The sequence below is a fragment of the Gopherus evgoodei genome, chromosome 22 (assembly GCF_007399415.2).
Source record: "Gopherus evgoodei ecotype Sinaloan lineage chromosome 22, rGopEvg1_v1.p, whole genome shotgun sequence".
Taxonomy (NCBI): Eukaryota; Metazoa; Chordata; order Testudines; family Testudinidae; genus Gopherus; species Gopherus evgoodei.
This window is the reverse complement of record NC_044343.1, coordinates 1187898-1203419: the sequence shown is the minus strand read 5'-3', so window position 1 is coordinate 1203419 and position 15522 is coordinate 1187898. Positions and strand designations below refer to the sequence as shown.

At 48.4% G+C, this 15522-nt stretch overlaps 1 protein-coding gene across 1 annotated transcript in view; it reads right to left on the bottom strand.

The window, feature by feature from the left end:
* The window catches only part of MAST3 (microtubule associated serine/threonine kinase 3), a 63659-nt gene that overhangs the window by 27182 nt on the left and 20955 nt on the right, over positions 1-15522 (bottom strand). Inside the window, 4 exon segments of the mRNA XM_030540252.1 lie at positions 919-1076; positions 2219-2297; positions 5281-5353; positions 5987-6075. Coding sequence (XP_030396112.1) covers positions 919-1076; positions 2219-2297; positions 5281-5353; positions 5987-6075 — 399 coding nt within the window.

The following is a 15522-nucleotide window of genomic DNA, read 5'->3' as shown; positions in this document are numbered from 1 at the left end:
AAAAAGGCATTGCAAACAGATGTACCCAGAGCACTTAGCTTTTATTTAATACACACAATGCTTCTAGATCTAGTTACATAAACAGATTTTTTTAAATCTTTCAACAGTAAGTCTGATTCCTGGCCTCTTGACTTTGATCCTAACCTGCAGCAGGGTCTGCAAGGACAGATTTTCAGGTATGCCCTGATCTGATTTTAGGATCAGTTGAGAATTTACCTCTCAGTGTGCTGTGACCCACCCAAGGGTCAGCGTGAAGATATGAGTCACAACGGCGGGACACAAAACAAACATAACAACTTCAAACAAAGCTTCTGTAATCTCAGCTTCAGGAGCCTGCGTCTCAGGTGTAAACAGTTTCCAGTAACAAAAGCCTGAAGCTAGCAGACTTGTGTATGGCCGGTACACCAAGTACAGACAACAGCCTCCCGAGAGGCCCGGGAGCACCAAAAGGATTAGTGTGAGATTTACTGCACTGTGCTTTGGAATCAAACTCCTGCCATTTTCCATTCGTGGAAGCTCTGCAGGGAAAGCAGTGGCATTTCTGTAGAACAGTGTCTGTGTAGTAAAGCATAAGCAGTACCAAGTTTCACACCACCAGACTCTAACGGAGAGCAGAGAGTTAGAATGGTGGTCAGCATTAGTGGTACAGCCAACCTGTGACCAGGCTATTCCATAACTGTCTACTAGGGGGCATCTTGCACCTTCCTCTGAAGCTGCACGTGCCAGCCTGCGTCAGAAAGAGATGGGCCTGCTCCTGTCTGGCAGTGCCTAGGACAATGAAATGCCTCCTTCACCAGCATCATTTACAGGCATCCAACACAAAATCTAGCACACGTACACACACGTGTGCACACACACACATGCATGCACGTGTCCATGCGTTTTCAAAAGCCCGAGGCAGCCGGACGCTTTGGATACCTGAGGCTCCTGGATCGTGGCCGCAGGCAGGGGGAACGGCGCCCCTCCTCGTCCGTGACACACTCTGTGCTGCGGAAATGCTTAGAGAGGAAATGCAGCTCATCCAGGGTGGGCTGGTACGGTAACTGGTGCAACCGCTCCTGAGAGGATGAAGACGACTGGATAGAACAACAAATGCAAGCAGTTAGGAGCAAGCTAAATTCCTCCATTGGAGCAGGACGGAAACAGAGAGTTCATTAGAAACAGCTGCCTCGGACCCCTTTACTAGACTGGAAATACTGATGGGCAGCCTGTGGGCCTTGCTTTTTACAAACGCTCCCAAATTTGCTGCACATAAGTGTGAAAAATGGATTGCATTCGCCACCACAACATGAGATCAGGCACTGACAGATCTGACCTGCGACTCCTCTGCTATTCAAGCTCCCTACAGACCCTCAGTCCTTGTCTGTAGCATCCTCTTCTGGTACAGCTCTGGGCTCCCCAAACAGCTCCACAGTACATCCCAACCCAGCCATGCAGCCCCCAGGATTCATTTGCAGAAAAAGAACTCGCCACCTACAAAGTGCTGCAGCTAACTCAGAAGCACACTGTAAAAATAACATCTGAACAAAACATCTGGCCATGCAGAGAAGCCCCAGAGAATGCAATGTTGAGGAATGGAGACTACGAAACTCAGGGGAGATTTAAACCCTATGTCACATGGTGGCACTGGCCCCTTCGGAGGGAGGAGAGTCCAGAGTCTCTGAATCCCAGTTAGGATTAAAAGAGGCACCTGGGCCTGAGGAGACAGATTGGGTGAGTCAGGTGAGGGCACTAGGGACCAGAGACTTGAGAATCATGAGGGATCACGAGGCCCTACCGAGAAAGAGGGAGGAATGGTCAGGAAGCCAGTGGAGGGGGCCACCCAGCCCACCTTCCAGTGCCAGAGAGCCAGAGCCGGGAAGCTGAGAAGGGCTGGGAGACCAGATGGGGCTAGCCTGCTGGCTCTCTGGGCTGTAGAGCTGAAGCCAGAGGACCTTAGAGCAGCTGAAGCCCAGGCACGAGGCATGGGGAGGGACACGAGCACCATACCAGAGAGGAGAGCGTGGTGAGAGACGCTGAGGTTCATGTATGGACTGTGGGGACTTCTGTTGTTACAGTTTGTACACAAAGGGCTTTTGTTTGTATTAAATTAACCCTCCAAGGGCTGTATTTATACTCAAGGAGTGTTTAGATTATTTCTGGGAACAACTGAAAGGGAAACCGAGGCAGGCACACCAGGCAGCCACTATTTTCCTCTCCTGTTACTGGATAGCTTTACCGAGACAGTGGAACTGGGGGTGTTAGTCCCATAGCCAGACGAGGGTAGTGAAGCCAGTGACCACCTTCTGCCATCAGCCCTGCAATAGGAAACACATGGATCACACAGTGAAAACTTTGTTTAAATGCAAACAAAGGAACAATGAATGTCAAAGTGCTGTGGGCAGGAACAGGCACCTCGCTCTGGCCCAGCCAGCTGCAATCCAAAGCCTCTTATGCCAAGTGTATTTTGATATCACTTCACGTAAATAACAATGACTTTGTACAATTAATTTTATGGCTGAGGGGAATGTAATGCCAGAATCCTAGAAACTAGGTTATGTCCCCTGCTGCAGCAGAGGGACAAACTCGTGCACGTGTCCCTGTGAACTGGTGCTGTTCTCAGTCAGTGAGCGGGGCGACAACTCCATGTGACAGCTCTATTCTGTGTTCCTTCCATGACTGCACTTCAACAAATTCACTTAGGGAGGGGAAAAACATTAAGTTGGGATTTTTAATGAGAGTCAGATTTGGGCCCCTGGGATTTTATTCTGCAGAACAGCACGATTCCTACGGGTGTATGAAAAGTGAACATGCACAATGGACGCACCCCCTCCCCGCCCACGCTATAAACAAGATGCCAGAAATTTAAAACTTAGACGGGTATTTTTGCTGGGAGTGTTTTCTAGTAGACCAAGGGCTTTGGAGCCTAGCCCAGGGCTCTACATTCCTATGTCACTTCACCTCTCTGGTCTCAGCTTCCCCATCTGCCTAACCCAGCTGTCATGGATCCACAGGCTTGGTGCTATGCCCCAGCTTTTAAACAGTCTCTTAGAGGACTCCCATCGTATGCAGACCACCAAGGACTCTCACTGTTCCTTCAGGAACGGCCATGCAGCCTCACTGCCTTTGAGACTGAGCCTCTGGGCTTCAGCCATCCTGCTTCATGCTGTGACTTCTGCTCAGGGGGTCCAACTGAGAGACTCCTGCTTCGAGACTTGTACATGCCCCAAGGAGTGAGGCACTGCAGCTAGGATGTGCAGGATACCACATGGTGTTTTTCAAACACAGTAGGGTTAATTAGTCAACTGGAACGCGGCACTGGGAGTCCTTAGATTAGCAGAGAAATGAAGGTGAAAATGGTTCATTCCAGCCAAGCCAGAGCAATCCACCAGCCAAACTGCAGCGAATTCCATCACAGGCCCTCTCTCTCTCAGACTCCTTAGCCAGTCCCAGGAGAAAGCTGCCAGCTTCTTCCAGAAGCCTGTTCTTTATCCCCTGCCGTCACCTCCCAGTCCTTCACCTCCAGGCAGGGCCATGCTGAGTTCATCCCCACCCTGTCCCAGAGCTTTGCTCTGTCCTTGGGGCTTCCATTGTCCTGCTGGACCTCTGCTGATTTGGGTCAGTTTCAACCAGTTTCTTAAGGAGCTTATTCACTACAGCCCAGCCAGCAAGGGGACCTCATGTCCTGTGCTGTCCCCAAGAGCAGACTTGACCCTTTTACCTTCGCTGGGTACCAATACAAAGTACAGAGGGAAACTGAGGCACGCATAGGACTTATGAAAATATTACAGAACATTCCTGCGTTATCCCAGCAGCTTGCCGGGATAACTTAGGAGAATTGGCCAAGCCCCCACAATAAGGCCTTTAGCAGTGCCAAGGGCTCTCGCATCAGGAGCCGGCTCACCCTCGTACGTTGCTGGCATTATCATTTTTCTGTTTTCCCATCATTAGCCGCTTGAGAACAAAGTCTCATTTGCTCCATCCTAGCTCTTTCCCATTCGGTAGACAAGGAGTTAACACTTCCCATTTTCCCTAATGATTCTTGAAATTAAACCTGACCTCCTGGTTGTTTATTTCTGCCTAGGTACACCAGGGAGGTTAATGGCATTAGCCCAGCAGGGCCTGGAAAGAGCTGTTCCCATCTCCACCCTGCACATGCATTGGCGATTATTCCTGTGACCTAGCTGTAGATTTCAGAGGAGCAGCTGTTTAGAATCCAGAACACTGTTTATAATCTGGTGAGAAGTTTTAAAGTGGGGCAGAATTTGGGTCTGGACTCCTGGCCAACGGCCACATGAGGGGAACAGAGTCGTGTCTGTTCCTGGAGCCACAGAGAATTATGGAGGCCAGTCACAGACTGATTAAATCGGGCACTGCCACAATGGGGGTTATGCTCAGGACAAGCACACAGAGACAAGGGACACGTCAAAGTGGAGCAGGCATTACCCACTGAACACAGGCCCCCTCCATTCCGCACCTCTCTCTGGAAAGGCTTGGTTCCTTCTCATAATTACCTGTCAGTCCGAGCAGCATGACTGCAGGGTGATGGGAGAATATCAGCCAGGAGGAGGGAGCGAGACACAGTGGCAGAGGAAAGAAGGAAAAAAAGAACAAGATGGTAACCGAGAACCACACTCCCAGGCTTGCTGTCGTTTCCTATGCTCACGGGTTACCATATTCTCTCTGTTTGTGGGAACAGTGGCAGCTCTAGCAGGCATCACAGCTCACGCAGTCTCCAAAGAGCTAAGGGGGGAAATCTGCACACAGCAGAACTCTGGGGATGAAGTGCTTTGAAGGGACTCAGGAAAGAGGGCCTCCCCTTCCTACCCAGCTGGCGCTGTCTCTAAACACCCGCCCAGAACCCAAAATAAAGAGTTTTGCTCTGTTATGTTAGTTCTGGCTTGAGACAGGTGCAAAGCAGGCAGGGTTTGTGCAGTGACTCTGCCACTGGACCTCCTCAGTCCAAGCCCTGCAAATCCCCCTGGCCCTTTTACTCCAGCCATGGGCAACTCTTGTTCAGAGACAGATCATCATACTGAGCTGCACCACGGATTAATTAAAGAACATGATGAGACGCCCAAGCACACTCTCACTCATAAGCACGTGCACCATGCGGACAATGCTCTCTGAAGGTGAAAGGCAGCAGCCAGCAATTACCCACTGCACCACCTTTTGCCATGAAAGCAATACTGTAAATGAGAGCTGATTCTTTCACTCCTCTCTCAGTCCAACACTGTCTGCTGGTATTTACTTTCTCTGTTGGGAGGAGGAGAGGGAAGAAGGAAGCAAGCCCCAGCTTACCTGCGAGCAAAGGGAAAGTTGACAGATGTGCTAGTGGAGAAGTTTCGTGGGCTATCCAAGGGGCTGCTCCCAGCTGCAGACAGAGAGAGAGAAGTTAATGCAACATCTGATCCAGCCCATTGGCTTGTTGTCTGGGATTTCGCCTCTGACAGCAGGGGTTACTTAAGGTTCGGGTCACAAAGTAAATTGTGATGTAAAGATTTCTTATATTCCTATTGGAAAATAAACCCATTCCCTGAAGACAGGAGACATCCTATGGGAAGGTAACTGTCCCTGTCACTGTCACGACAACTGCTAAAAGGACAAAGTTAAAACATGGCCTCCCCCCACTCCTATCTTTATTTATTAACCCATGTCATGTGCAGCTGCCACTCTGCAATAGATACAAACCTTAAGTCCAACACACACACCCGTCCCAAGGAGCTGAGACCCAGGTTACTGCTAAAATAGAGAAACCAACACTGCTGGCACACAGCACATGCACCACCGAGAAGGGATTTCATAATAATCTGAATAAGAAAAAAAAACCACAAGAGCAACTTGGTGTTGCCTCTCCAGTCCTTCCAACGAAGGATCTTGCAAGGACTGAAGGTGCCAGCAAGCTGCCTTCAAGATGCCTTAGGGCCATGCATTGCCCTTCCAAAGTAACCAGGATAATACCACTGCAGGTGCATAGCCTGCTCCCCAGAGCTCAGACCTTCCCTACCTGTAGGCACAGAGAGAGGGGACAGAGGCCGTGAGAGGGTTGGAGACGGCGTTCCCACCACCAGGCTTTTCCTGTTACTGCTCCGGCAGCTAGAAAGGGAAAACAGTGTCATTGTTGCACAGCTCCCAGATCCCAAAGCGAAGGGAGTGCAGATGTTTATAAGGCTTTGGGATTTATAAACCATCTCAACAGTCCAAGTGCTTTGCTTTACAACCATGGAACCCCAATCCATGAAGGAGAGCCCCAGAGGAGAGCCAGCCCCCGAGCTCAGCACCTCTGATATAACAGACCAGAGCATGACGAGCCCAGCAAAAGGGGAGAGCATGGCCTCTCGAATGCTTTTGAAGAGGGCTGGCGTGACTGTATTTAACAGGAGACTGGTCTCCCCCAGGTCCCACTTGCAATTCCAGCTGGACCTAGGGAAGGATGGAGCTCACAGACAGTCAATATCCAGCAAATAAGAATAAAAAAGAGCCAAAAGGACCTAACAAAGAGGAAGCAAAAAAGAAACTGCCAAGTCGTTTCATGCCCATAAATGAGAGTTTGATGGTTCCCAAATTCACTGTTGTAACCAAAAAAAATGCAGTAAATCACTGTTGTTTATGGTCTAACTTTAAACCACTTTGCTCTGAAACCTGTGAGCCCGAAGGACTAGCATGCCCTATTGCCACAGCTGCAGACACACCACTGGTGAAGCTGTGTTGGCTTTTGCTCCATAAAAAGACAGCTACAGCATCCGTTTCCCCTTTCAGCTGCGCTCCATCTCTATATTCAACCACTAGGACTTTGGCGACTACCTCCCCCGCCAGAGGTTAAATCTGGAGAGCCTTCTTTAAACAAAGGATGTGGAAAGCAGGAGCAAGAAATCAAGGGTGCAACAGAGCCAGGAGGGAGCGGAGAAACTTTTCTAGCTGGAAAGCTATTCGAGAATCCAATCCAAGCAAAGGAATCACTGTGCTATAACCATGGCTATACCATGGCAATCTTCTAACTTATCCCTATATCAGCTTTTACAGCACAGAGGACAGGCATTGCAGCCTGCAAATCCAGGAAGGCTCACCATCTTGGAATCAGACCCATGGGCTGTGTCCCTGGGTGCTGGGATCCCCCAGTAATCCCCTTAACAGGGAGTCTCCAACACGAAATGTCCAAGAATCATGAGATTGTAACAAAATCTCATGATTTTTAAGCTGTACATGTGGGGGTTCTTTTTGTTGTTGCTGTTTTTCTTTTTGAGAACTTTGCCACTGTTAGCCACAGTGCTGGTCCCAGGCCTGGATAAAAGAGGAGGGTTCTGCAGTTAGGTTTGCAACCCATTCAGCTAAAACTTTACTGCACAGAAAGAGTTAAACCAAAACCTGGGGAAGTGGGTGCAGAGGACACTCAAAACCCAAATCTGACAGAGCTTAGTGAAAGCCAAAAGGAAGCTGAGATCTTGAGACATGGAATCCTAATGACCAAAGCTGTAACAAGACTAGGCAGGTGGAATGTACCTACTTTGTACGGTGCAGCAAAGCTGGCACAGGTTACAAGAGAAATGAAAAAATACCATCTGACCGTACTTGGTGTAATAGTGGGACGAGATGGGCAGGGAGTGGGAAGATGATATCTGAAGGTGCTACAATAGTCGACTCGGGAGGAACACAGAAAAGAAGCGTAGGAATTATGCTGGACAACATCACAGTGAAAATCCTGCTGGCTTGGGAGCCAGTGAAAGACAGAACAACCACCAAGTTGAAACAAGACATGTCAAGGGAACAATAATCCAAGGACGTGCACCAAACACACAGCAAGCAACAGTGAAAAGGATTCAGTCTACAAGCAGGCGCAGCAGTCCTGGATGTCGTGCCTAACTACAACATCAAGCTGATGACAGGCGAGACTTCCAAGCACAAAATGGCAACAACTCTACTGACTGGAAAGAAGTCAGGGTCTCAGCAGCAGAAGGCATCCAAGCTGATAACAGCAAACGGCTCTTGAACCTCTGTGGCACAAACCCCTGTAAGAGAGGAGGCTGTCTCTTCCAGCACAAGAGTACTCCCAAGCTGACAGGAAGACCACCAGACAACGTGACTGTTAATCAGATAGACCATGAGTGTATAAAGTAACAGATGGGCATCTTCTTTGAAGGATGTCAGAATCAGCAGACGGGCAGATGTTTGCTCAGATCATTATCTTTTAGTAGCCATGTTACAACGTAGACTCAAAAAAGATCACAAAGATGGGCAACAGGAGTGCTACAGCAATAGAGAAGTTCAAGGACAAAGAAACACACATCAGATTGCACTTAGCAAATATTCCAGTGCTTTACAAGACCCGGCTGATGAAAAACTGGAAGACAGATGGTCAAACTGACAGAAAATGGTAGTTGAGACAGCAGAGGAAGTAGTGGGCCACTGAAGGAGGCAGAAGGAAGATGCATGGATTACATCTGGAACGTGAGCAATGACTGACAAAGCTCTGAAGGCAAAAAAGGAACAGTGCAAGACTGGCAGAACACTGAAAGGTGGATGCAAAAGACAGAGACAGGGACAAAGAAATAAAGGAGAGATGCAGGCAAGAGAGAAATGTCTGGATTCAGGAGGTTGCAGAAGCACAGAAGGGAAACTTTCAAGCATCTCTACAGATTATTGAAAAACCTCTCTGGAAGAACCAGACTATCCCTTGTGATGCTCTTCAGGGACTCTCATGGATAGATGCTGAAAACATCTGAAGAACAAGCCAGACAACGGAAAGAATATTAAACTGTACAGAGCTGTCAAGTATCCAAGGGCTAGCTGTGTTAGTCTGGATCTGTAAAAGCAGCAAAGAATCCTGTGGCACCTTATAGACTAACAGACGTTGGTTATTAATGAGAGTTTCCAGGTTAGAGAGCTCTTTTTTGATGTTTTCCTGTTTGCTGTATAGGATGCTGATCAGGTGGTTCCTCAGTTTCTTTGATAGAGTATGGCATAATCTCTCACTGTGGTCTGTGTAGTATGTAGTTAGCAGTGGATTTTTTAACTTTAGTCCATTTGGTATGATGTCCATCCGTTTGCATTTGGAAAGGAAGATGATATCTGTCTGTATTTGTGCAAGTTTCTTCATGAGGTTGATGGATTTCCACTCCATACGGCTAAATGCAGTGCCTTGCATGGTGTCAAGTATCAGAGGGGTAGCCGTGTTAGTCTGGATCTGTAAAAGCAGCAAAGAGTCCTGTGGCACCTTATAGACTAACAGACGTCTGTTAGTCTATAAGGTGCCAGGGGACTCTTTGCTGCTTGTACAGAGCTGATGATTATGCACAGGTTTGAGAAATGCCAACACTAAATTAGAAATAGAAGCTGGACCAGTAACACCCAATGAAATTACAGCAGCCATCCAAGTCCTCAAACAGGTCTAAGCTCCCAGGACTGACAGAATTTAAGCAGAGGTACTGAAGGCAGGAGGCGATGTTCTGACTAAGCAGTTAACAAAGCTAACCAAACATGGGTGAAAGAACAAGTGTCACAAGACTGGAAAGATGGTATCATCGTGGCATTGCCAAAAAAGGGGGAAATTTTACTGAGGGCATGAACAGGAGAGGTACTGTAAGGCTATCAATGCCAGGCAAAGTATTGGCTACCATCAGCTGAACAGAATAAAGATGACAGTGGTTGCCATACTACAAGAAGAACAGGCTGGGTTCTGTCCAGGTAGATCATGTTGTGAACGGATATTGGCTCTTCGACAGATCACTGAAAAAATCTATTGCTTGGCAAACCCATCTTAATTAACTTTAAGGAAGGGTTTGATAGTGTCCATAGAGAGTCCCATGAAATATTGCTAGAAGCCATGGGATACCAGACAAGCAATCAACATAATAAGGAGTTTATATGATGGAAGCAAATATGCAGTAGGATCAGATACAGTCCTGGGTGAGTGTTTCGATACTGTGACTTGATTTAGACAAGGGTGTCTTATCAACAATTTGCCTTGTACTATCGATGGACTGGGTGATGAAGCAGACAACAACAGGCATTGTTGAAGGGGTAAAATCGTTTAGTGTAGATGAGTTGACTTTACCAACGATACTGCTTTCCAAAGCACAACGTGGAACAGAACGACTGCCCTTCTATCAGAGGTAGAACAGGAGCAAAAATTGGACTGAAAGTAAATGTAGAGAAAACCAAGATTATGAAGGCACAAAACTGGAGAACGGATGGAAAGGTTAACATGTCAGAGACAGGGGTGTGGGCGGTCAGGCCTAGTGGTTCCTAGATCTGCTCTAGGAATTGTTTCAGGGCGCTTCTCTGGCCTGTGTTATACAGGAGGTCAGACTTGATGGTCACTGTGGTCTCTTCTGGCCTTGGAATCTACGATTAGAGTAGGAGTCGGAAGCCAGGAACAGGAACCCAGTGTCAGAGCCAGACTCAGAGACGAGGGTCAGAGCTGGACACAGAGGTCAGGAATCAGAGACAACAGTCAGAGCCAGGTCACCTAGAGTGCAGCAAGGAAGGGGCAAGGCTGGGAACTAGCAAGCACAAGAGCCATCACAGGCGAACTGCTGTTGCTTGGCTCAGGAGCTGGTATGCTGACCCTCCCACCATTCGGGTGGTGGACCAAGTCCAGCAGCCTATTACAGGAATGTGTGTTAGGATGCCCAGAGACTAGTTCTGCTGCAACCCTGATTCCTGACAGAGTGGATGGAAATGAAAACAAACAGGTCCAAGTCCCTCTCTCTGTAGAGTGCAATGACATTTGGGATAAAGATACGCGCCGGAGATCAGGAAGAGCAAACCTCACTTTTGGAAGGATGAAAAACACTTGGCCAAGCAGAGGTGTCCACTCCAATCTACAGGTCAGATTATACCATGCGACTGTGCTGAGCACGCTACTGCACGGCGCAGAGACCTGGCCGAGGGCAGGCGCTAACAAGAAGAGACTGGAGGTGGCCCATCACAGATGGCTAAGGAAGACGCTACACATTTCCTGGAAACACAAAACAACAAATGGAAGTCGGGGAGCTGCCAGAGCCAGACGTGTTAGAAATATCATCAAAGAAAGATGGCTCAGGACATCGAGACATGTACCCCACATGGAAGATGGGAGACGTGCTAAGCCAGCCTTGAACTGGGTGCCTGAGGGGGGAAAGAGAAAGGGAGGAAGGCCAGGGGAGAACTAGCAGAAGACAGTGCCAGAGGATACTGAAGACACTGGTATCATCTGGGAGGAAGTATCACAACTGGTGACTGACCGTAACCAGGGGAGGAACTGGATTGCCAGAAATGTCTGCGGCACAGGAGGAAGTAAGGTCTGAGGTCAGGTTCTTGAGTGTTTAGGATACATGAGGTCACATTTTCATGGTTTTCTCTAAGGGCTAGAAATTTACTTGTTTAAAAAATATAGATTTTTAATTTCACATGATTTTAGCAGCTGGAGTCTGAATACCAATTATCTCAAGATTCCGGATACAATTACTCACTCATCTTGCTTGTGCCTACTAACAATCGACCAATGTATTCTATTTTTTTTTAAAGTTGTGATATAAATTCTACACAGTGCAATATAAAGCCATTCCCATAACCTTAAGCATTTCTTGCAGTGTATAAGCTGTACATTTTTTTAATTGAAATTCAGTTATAATTAGTGGTTCCTTCCAGGCCTCCCTCCATTTTGCTGAAAAAGGGCACACGAGACACCACCAGTGGTGGGCTGAACATCTGAGTGTATCAAGTACTGAGAGCAGGAAAACAGACACCGCAAGAGGGCTGGGCCTGTGAGGATCCATTTGCAGGATCTAGCTCAGTCTCCTTCTTTGGGATCTGCTGTAACAAATAACTTCCCTTTTCAGCAACAACAGGGGCTAGCCGCATTAAATTTATTAAAAATCCAGTATATTCTATTGCACGCAGGAGAACAAGTTTCACCTCCAGCATCAGTAACTTCCAATGCCTTGCTGCATCACAGACCTGTGGTGGCCAGTATAAAAAGCTGCCCTTCAGTGCCTCGACAGAGATGCTTGATGTGAGAAGCATATAATGAAATAGACTTGACTGATAAATTGTTCCAATCTCCTCTCCTCTCCTCTCCCATTAAACAGTCAGTATGTGCCTGGGGGCCAGACCCATGTCTGCGTGCTAGTGAGACTGCCTGCCATATTTCTGGACACACTGAATATTTATTATTTAACAATGAATAAAAAGTAGCAAACACTCAGAGGAGACCGGAAGCAGGAAAACACACTCTACAGCGTCACGAACTAAAATTAGGGGAGATTTCCATAGATGTCAGACCAGGGACACATCTTCCATGAAAACATGAATACACCCAAGAGCCAGATTTAAATAACGTAAGTCAAGCTGTGTCTCTGGGACTGCTGCTACCCTAGACTGCTCGGTAGAAAGGCAGTGCAGAATTTCCATTCAAAGCTGGGAACAGAAACCCTCGCATCAGCACTAAAAATAATTAACTCCATTTACCATCATGAGGTACCCACATTAGCTCAGAGCTTCCAAAGAGAGAAAAGAAAACCAAGGAGCCTGGGAAGACTCTCTGTGGGGTCTAATCACGAATGCAGAGAAGTTATTTACACCAGGAGTAAGGCAATACAATGTTTTAACTCCAGACAGCTAATGTTTAGCAACCCCCATGCGGCCCCTCCATAACTGCTGTATGTATTCTCGCTGCATCAGCGCACCACCAAGTTTCCATCTGCTACCAACTACACTAAACAAAGGTCAGTGGCCGACCCAGTCACCTAGTCTTCATTAGTCTGTCCTGCCATGCAGGGACCCCAACACCCCCCCGCAGCAGGAGTGTGATGCAGTAGGGACTGTCTGTGTGGGGAGTGGGTGAGCAGGGGAGGACTTTAGGGGATGGACGATGCCAGGGTCTGTAACCTGAGCTAGGTAAGGGAGGGGAAAGGTCAACACCTTTGCCCGGGAAGGGGACAAAGGAAGGGAGTGGCAGGAGGGAAGCAGTTTGAGTTTGGGCTTGGGGCTGTGTGGGCAGAATTCCGGGTATCCTAGCTAGGATCCAAGCACCCTGAAAGCCCAGAAGGACTCGGTGGAGGGGTCCTGACTGTGCCTGCAAGCTCTGCTGTAACCTGTGTTCCTGTTGTCCAATAAACCTTCTGTTTTACTGGCTGGCTAAGAGTCACTGTGAGTCCCAGGAAGAGGGGTGCAGGGCCGGACTCCCCCACACTCCGTGACAAGGAGGAACACCTGCTGTGGTTTCACGCAGACACAAAGCATACCCACAGGGCACTGCGTGAACATTTTTCCATGCACATTCATTGTTTTCTGAATAATATTCATTAGTCACTGGAGGATGGGCAGGAAGCTTCCGCAGGCTCTACCACACTTTTCCTACTTCCCACACCTTTGCCTGCATTTTCACTAGCACTTCATTCTCTTCATTTCTCACCTGCAAATACCTTGTGGTGCCTGCCATTCCTATCAGAGAAGTTGTTTATTTAGAGGCCATATTTTAATTACTCAGCTGATGGAACAATGCAGCATAGAGAGCCAATGCTGCAGCACCTGCCGTGAGGGATGCAAGGAGAGAAATACTTTTAACTCAAGTGTTAGATATGTGTCTTTAAGCATTTCCCTCTCTACCGAGGGGTGAGGCACCAGCAGCCTTTTCTCAGCCACAGTGATGACTGGGCTTGCAGTCTCTCTGGGACCTACCTCGCTGGAGCTATATCCCCAGTGCTCCCCATATTAATGCCTGGCCTAGAAAGACAGTTGTTTCCCCTGGCTGCAAAGGCATTTTCCAGAGCCCACACAGAGCTCTGGGAGGCCAGGAGCCCAGCAGAATGCAAGAAAAGGACTGGACCTTTGTGTGGATAACGAGAACATCCAGAGTCACAACAGTAAATGTGGGTAAAATAAGACGTTTGGAATGGCTCTACAGCTCTTGCTGCAAGACATAAGCTGACCTCTAGTTAACAGGGGTAAAGAAAAAGCCTTGGAGGAACCCTATGCCACAAGTTTTATTGCCCTTCCTCCAAAGCAGCTAGGAATTGCCACAGGGCACTAGACTGGTGCTCCGGAAGTTCCCATCTTCCTCCACCACCATTTTTTCCTGGCCCACTCCAGTGGGTTTGTTTCGGTATTTGACTTTATTTTTTAAAAACAAGTTATAGCAGCTACAATAGCAAACCCCTCCCCTCTGCCCCCCCAAGTGTTTGAAATACTGACCCATGGACCGGTGAGGGTTCACTTTTACTGTAACTTCATGTTAGCAAATTTCTAACGCTAATTTGTAGCTACACTGAGGGCTTGTCTACATCAGAAAGTTGCAGCGCTGGTGAGGGAGTTACAGCGCTGCAACTTAGGAGGTGTACACATCTGCAGGGCACCACCAGCGCTGCAACTCCCTGTTTGCAGCGCTGGCCGTACTCCCGTTTTGTCTCGGGTGTAGAGGATCCAGCGCTGGTGATCCAGCGCTGGTAATCAAGTACAGACACTTACCAGCGCTTTTCTTGACCTCCGTGGAATAAGCAGGTATCCCAGCATCACCGAGGAAGCCTCTGGTAATCAAGCTGGTCTCCTTCCCCGGTTTGCTCTCTCGTTCCCCGAGCAAGCAGGTCTCCTTCCCTGCGGTTTGCTGGGTGGTTCCGGGAACGCGAGAGCAAACCGCGGCGAAGCTGGTTTCCTTCCCCGGTTTGCTATCGCGTTCCCGGAACCCCCGAGCAAGCAGGTCTCCTTCCCTGCGGTTTGCAGGATGGTTCGGGGAACGCGAGAGCAAACTGCGGCGAAGCTGGTCTCCTTTCCCGGTTTGCTCTCTCGTTCCCGAACCCCCGAGCAAGCAGGTCTCCTTCCCTGTGGTTTGCAGGGTAGTTCGGGGAACGCGAGAGCAAACCGCGGCGAAGCTGTTCTCCTTTCCCGGTTTGCTCTCTCGTTCCCCGAACCCCGAGCAAGCAGGTCTCCTTCCCTGCGGTTTGCTGGGTGGTTCCGGGAACGCGAGAGCAAACCGCGGCGAAGCTGGTCTCCTTTCCCGGTTTGCTCTCGCGTTCCCCGAACCCCCCTTGAAGCCGCCCAACAGCGCTGCAGTGTGGCCACATCTAACACCACTTGCAGCGCTGGTTGCTGTAAGTGTGGCCACTCTGCAGCGCTGGCCCTATACAGCTGTACTAATACAGCTGTAACAACCAGCGCTGCAAAATTTTAGATGTAGACATACCCTGAGATGAAGATTGACTGACATACATAAGATACCCCAAGAATAATAAACATGCTTGTCTTAACAAAACAAATTCAAATGGATGTTTTGCAGTGATTTTGATTAATAAACGAGCAAGCTCTCATATCACCTCGTTAACTCATGTCAAGATGTCAGCTCCAGAGAAATGGTAAATAGTTAATCACAGCAAATCAAGACTGACAGCGAACATGTGCAGAATGCCACTGCTATCTTCCACAGATTCATAGATCCCAGGGCCAGAAGGGACCATTGTGATCCTCTAGTCAGACATCCTGTATTACACAGGCCACAGGACTTCCCCAAAAGAATCTTTACAACGGCAGCATGTAAATCCTGAAGAGCTTGGTGCAACTCACTGATTTTTG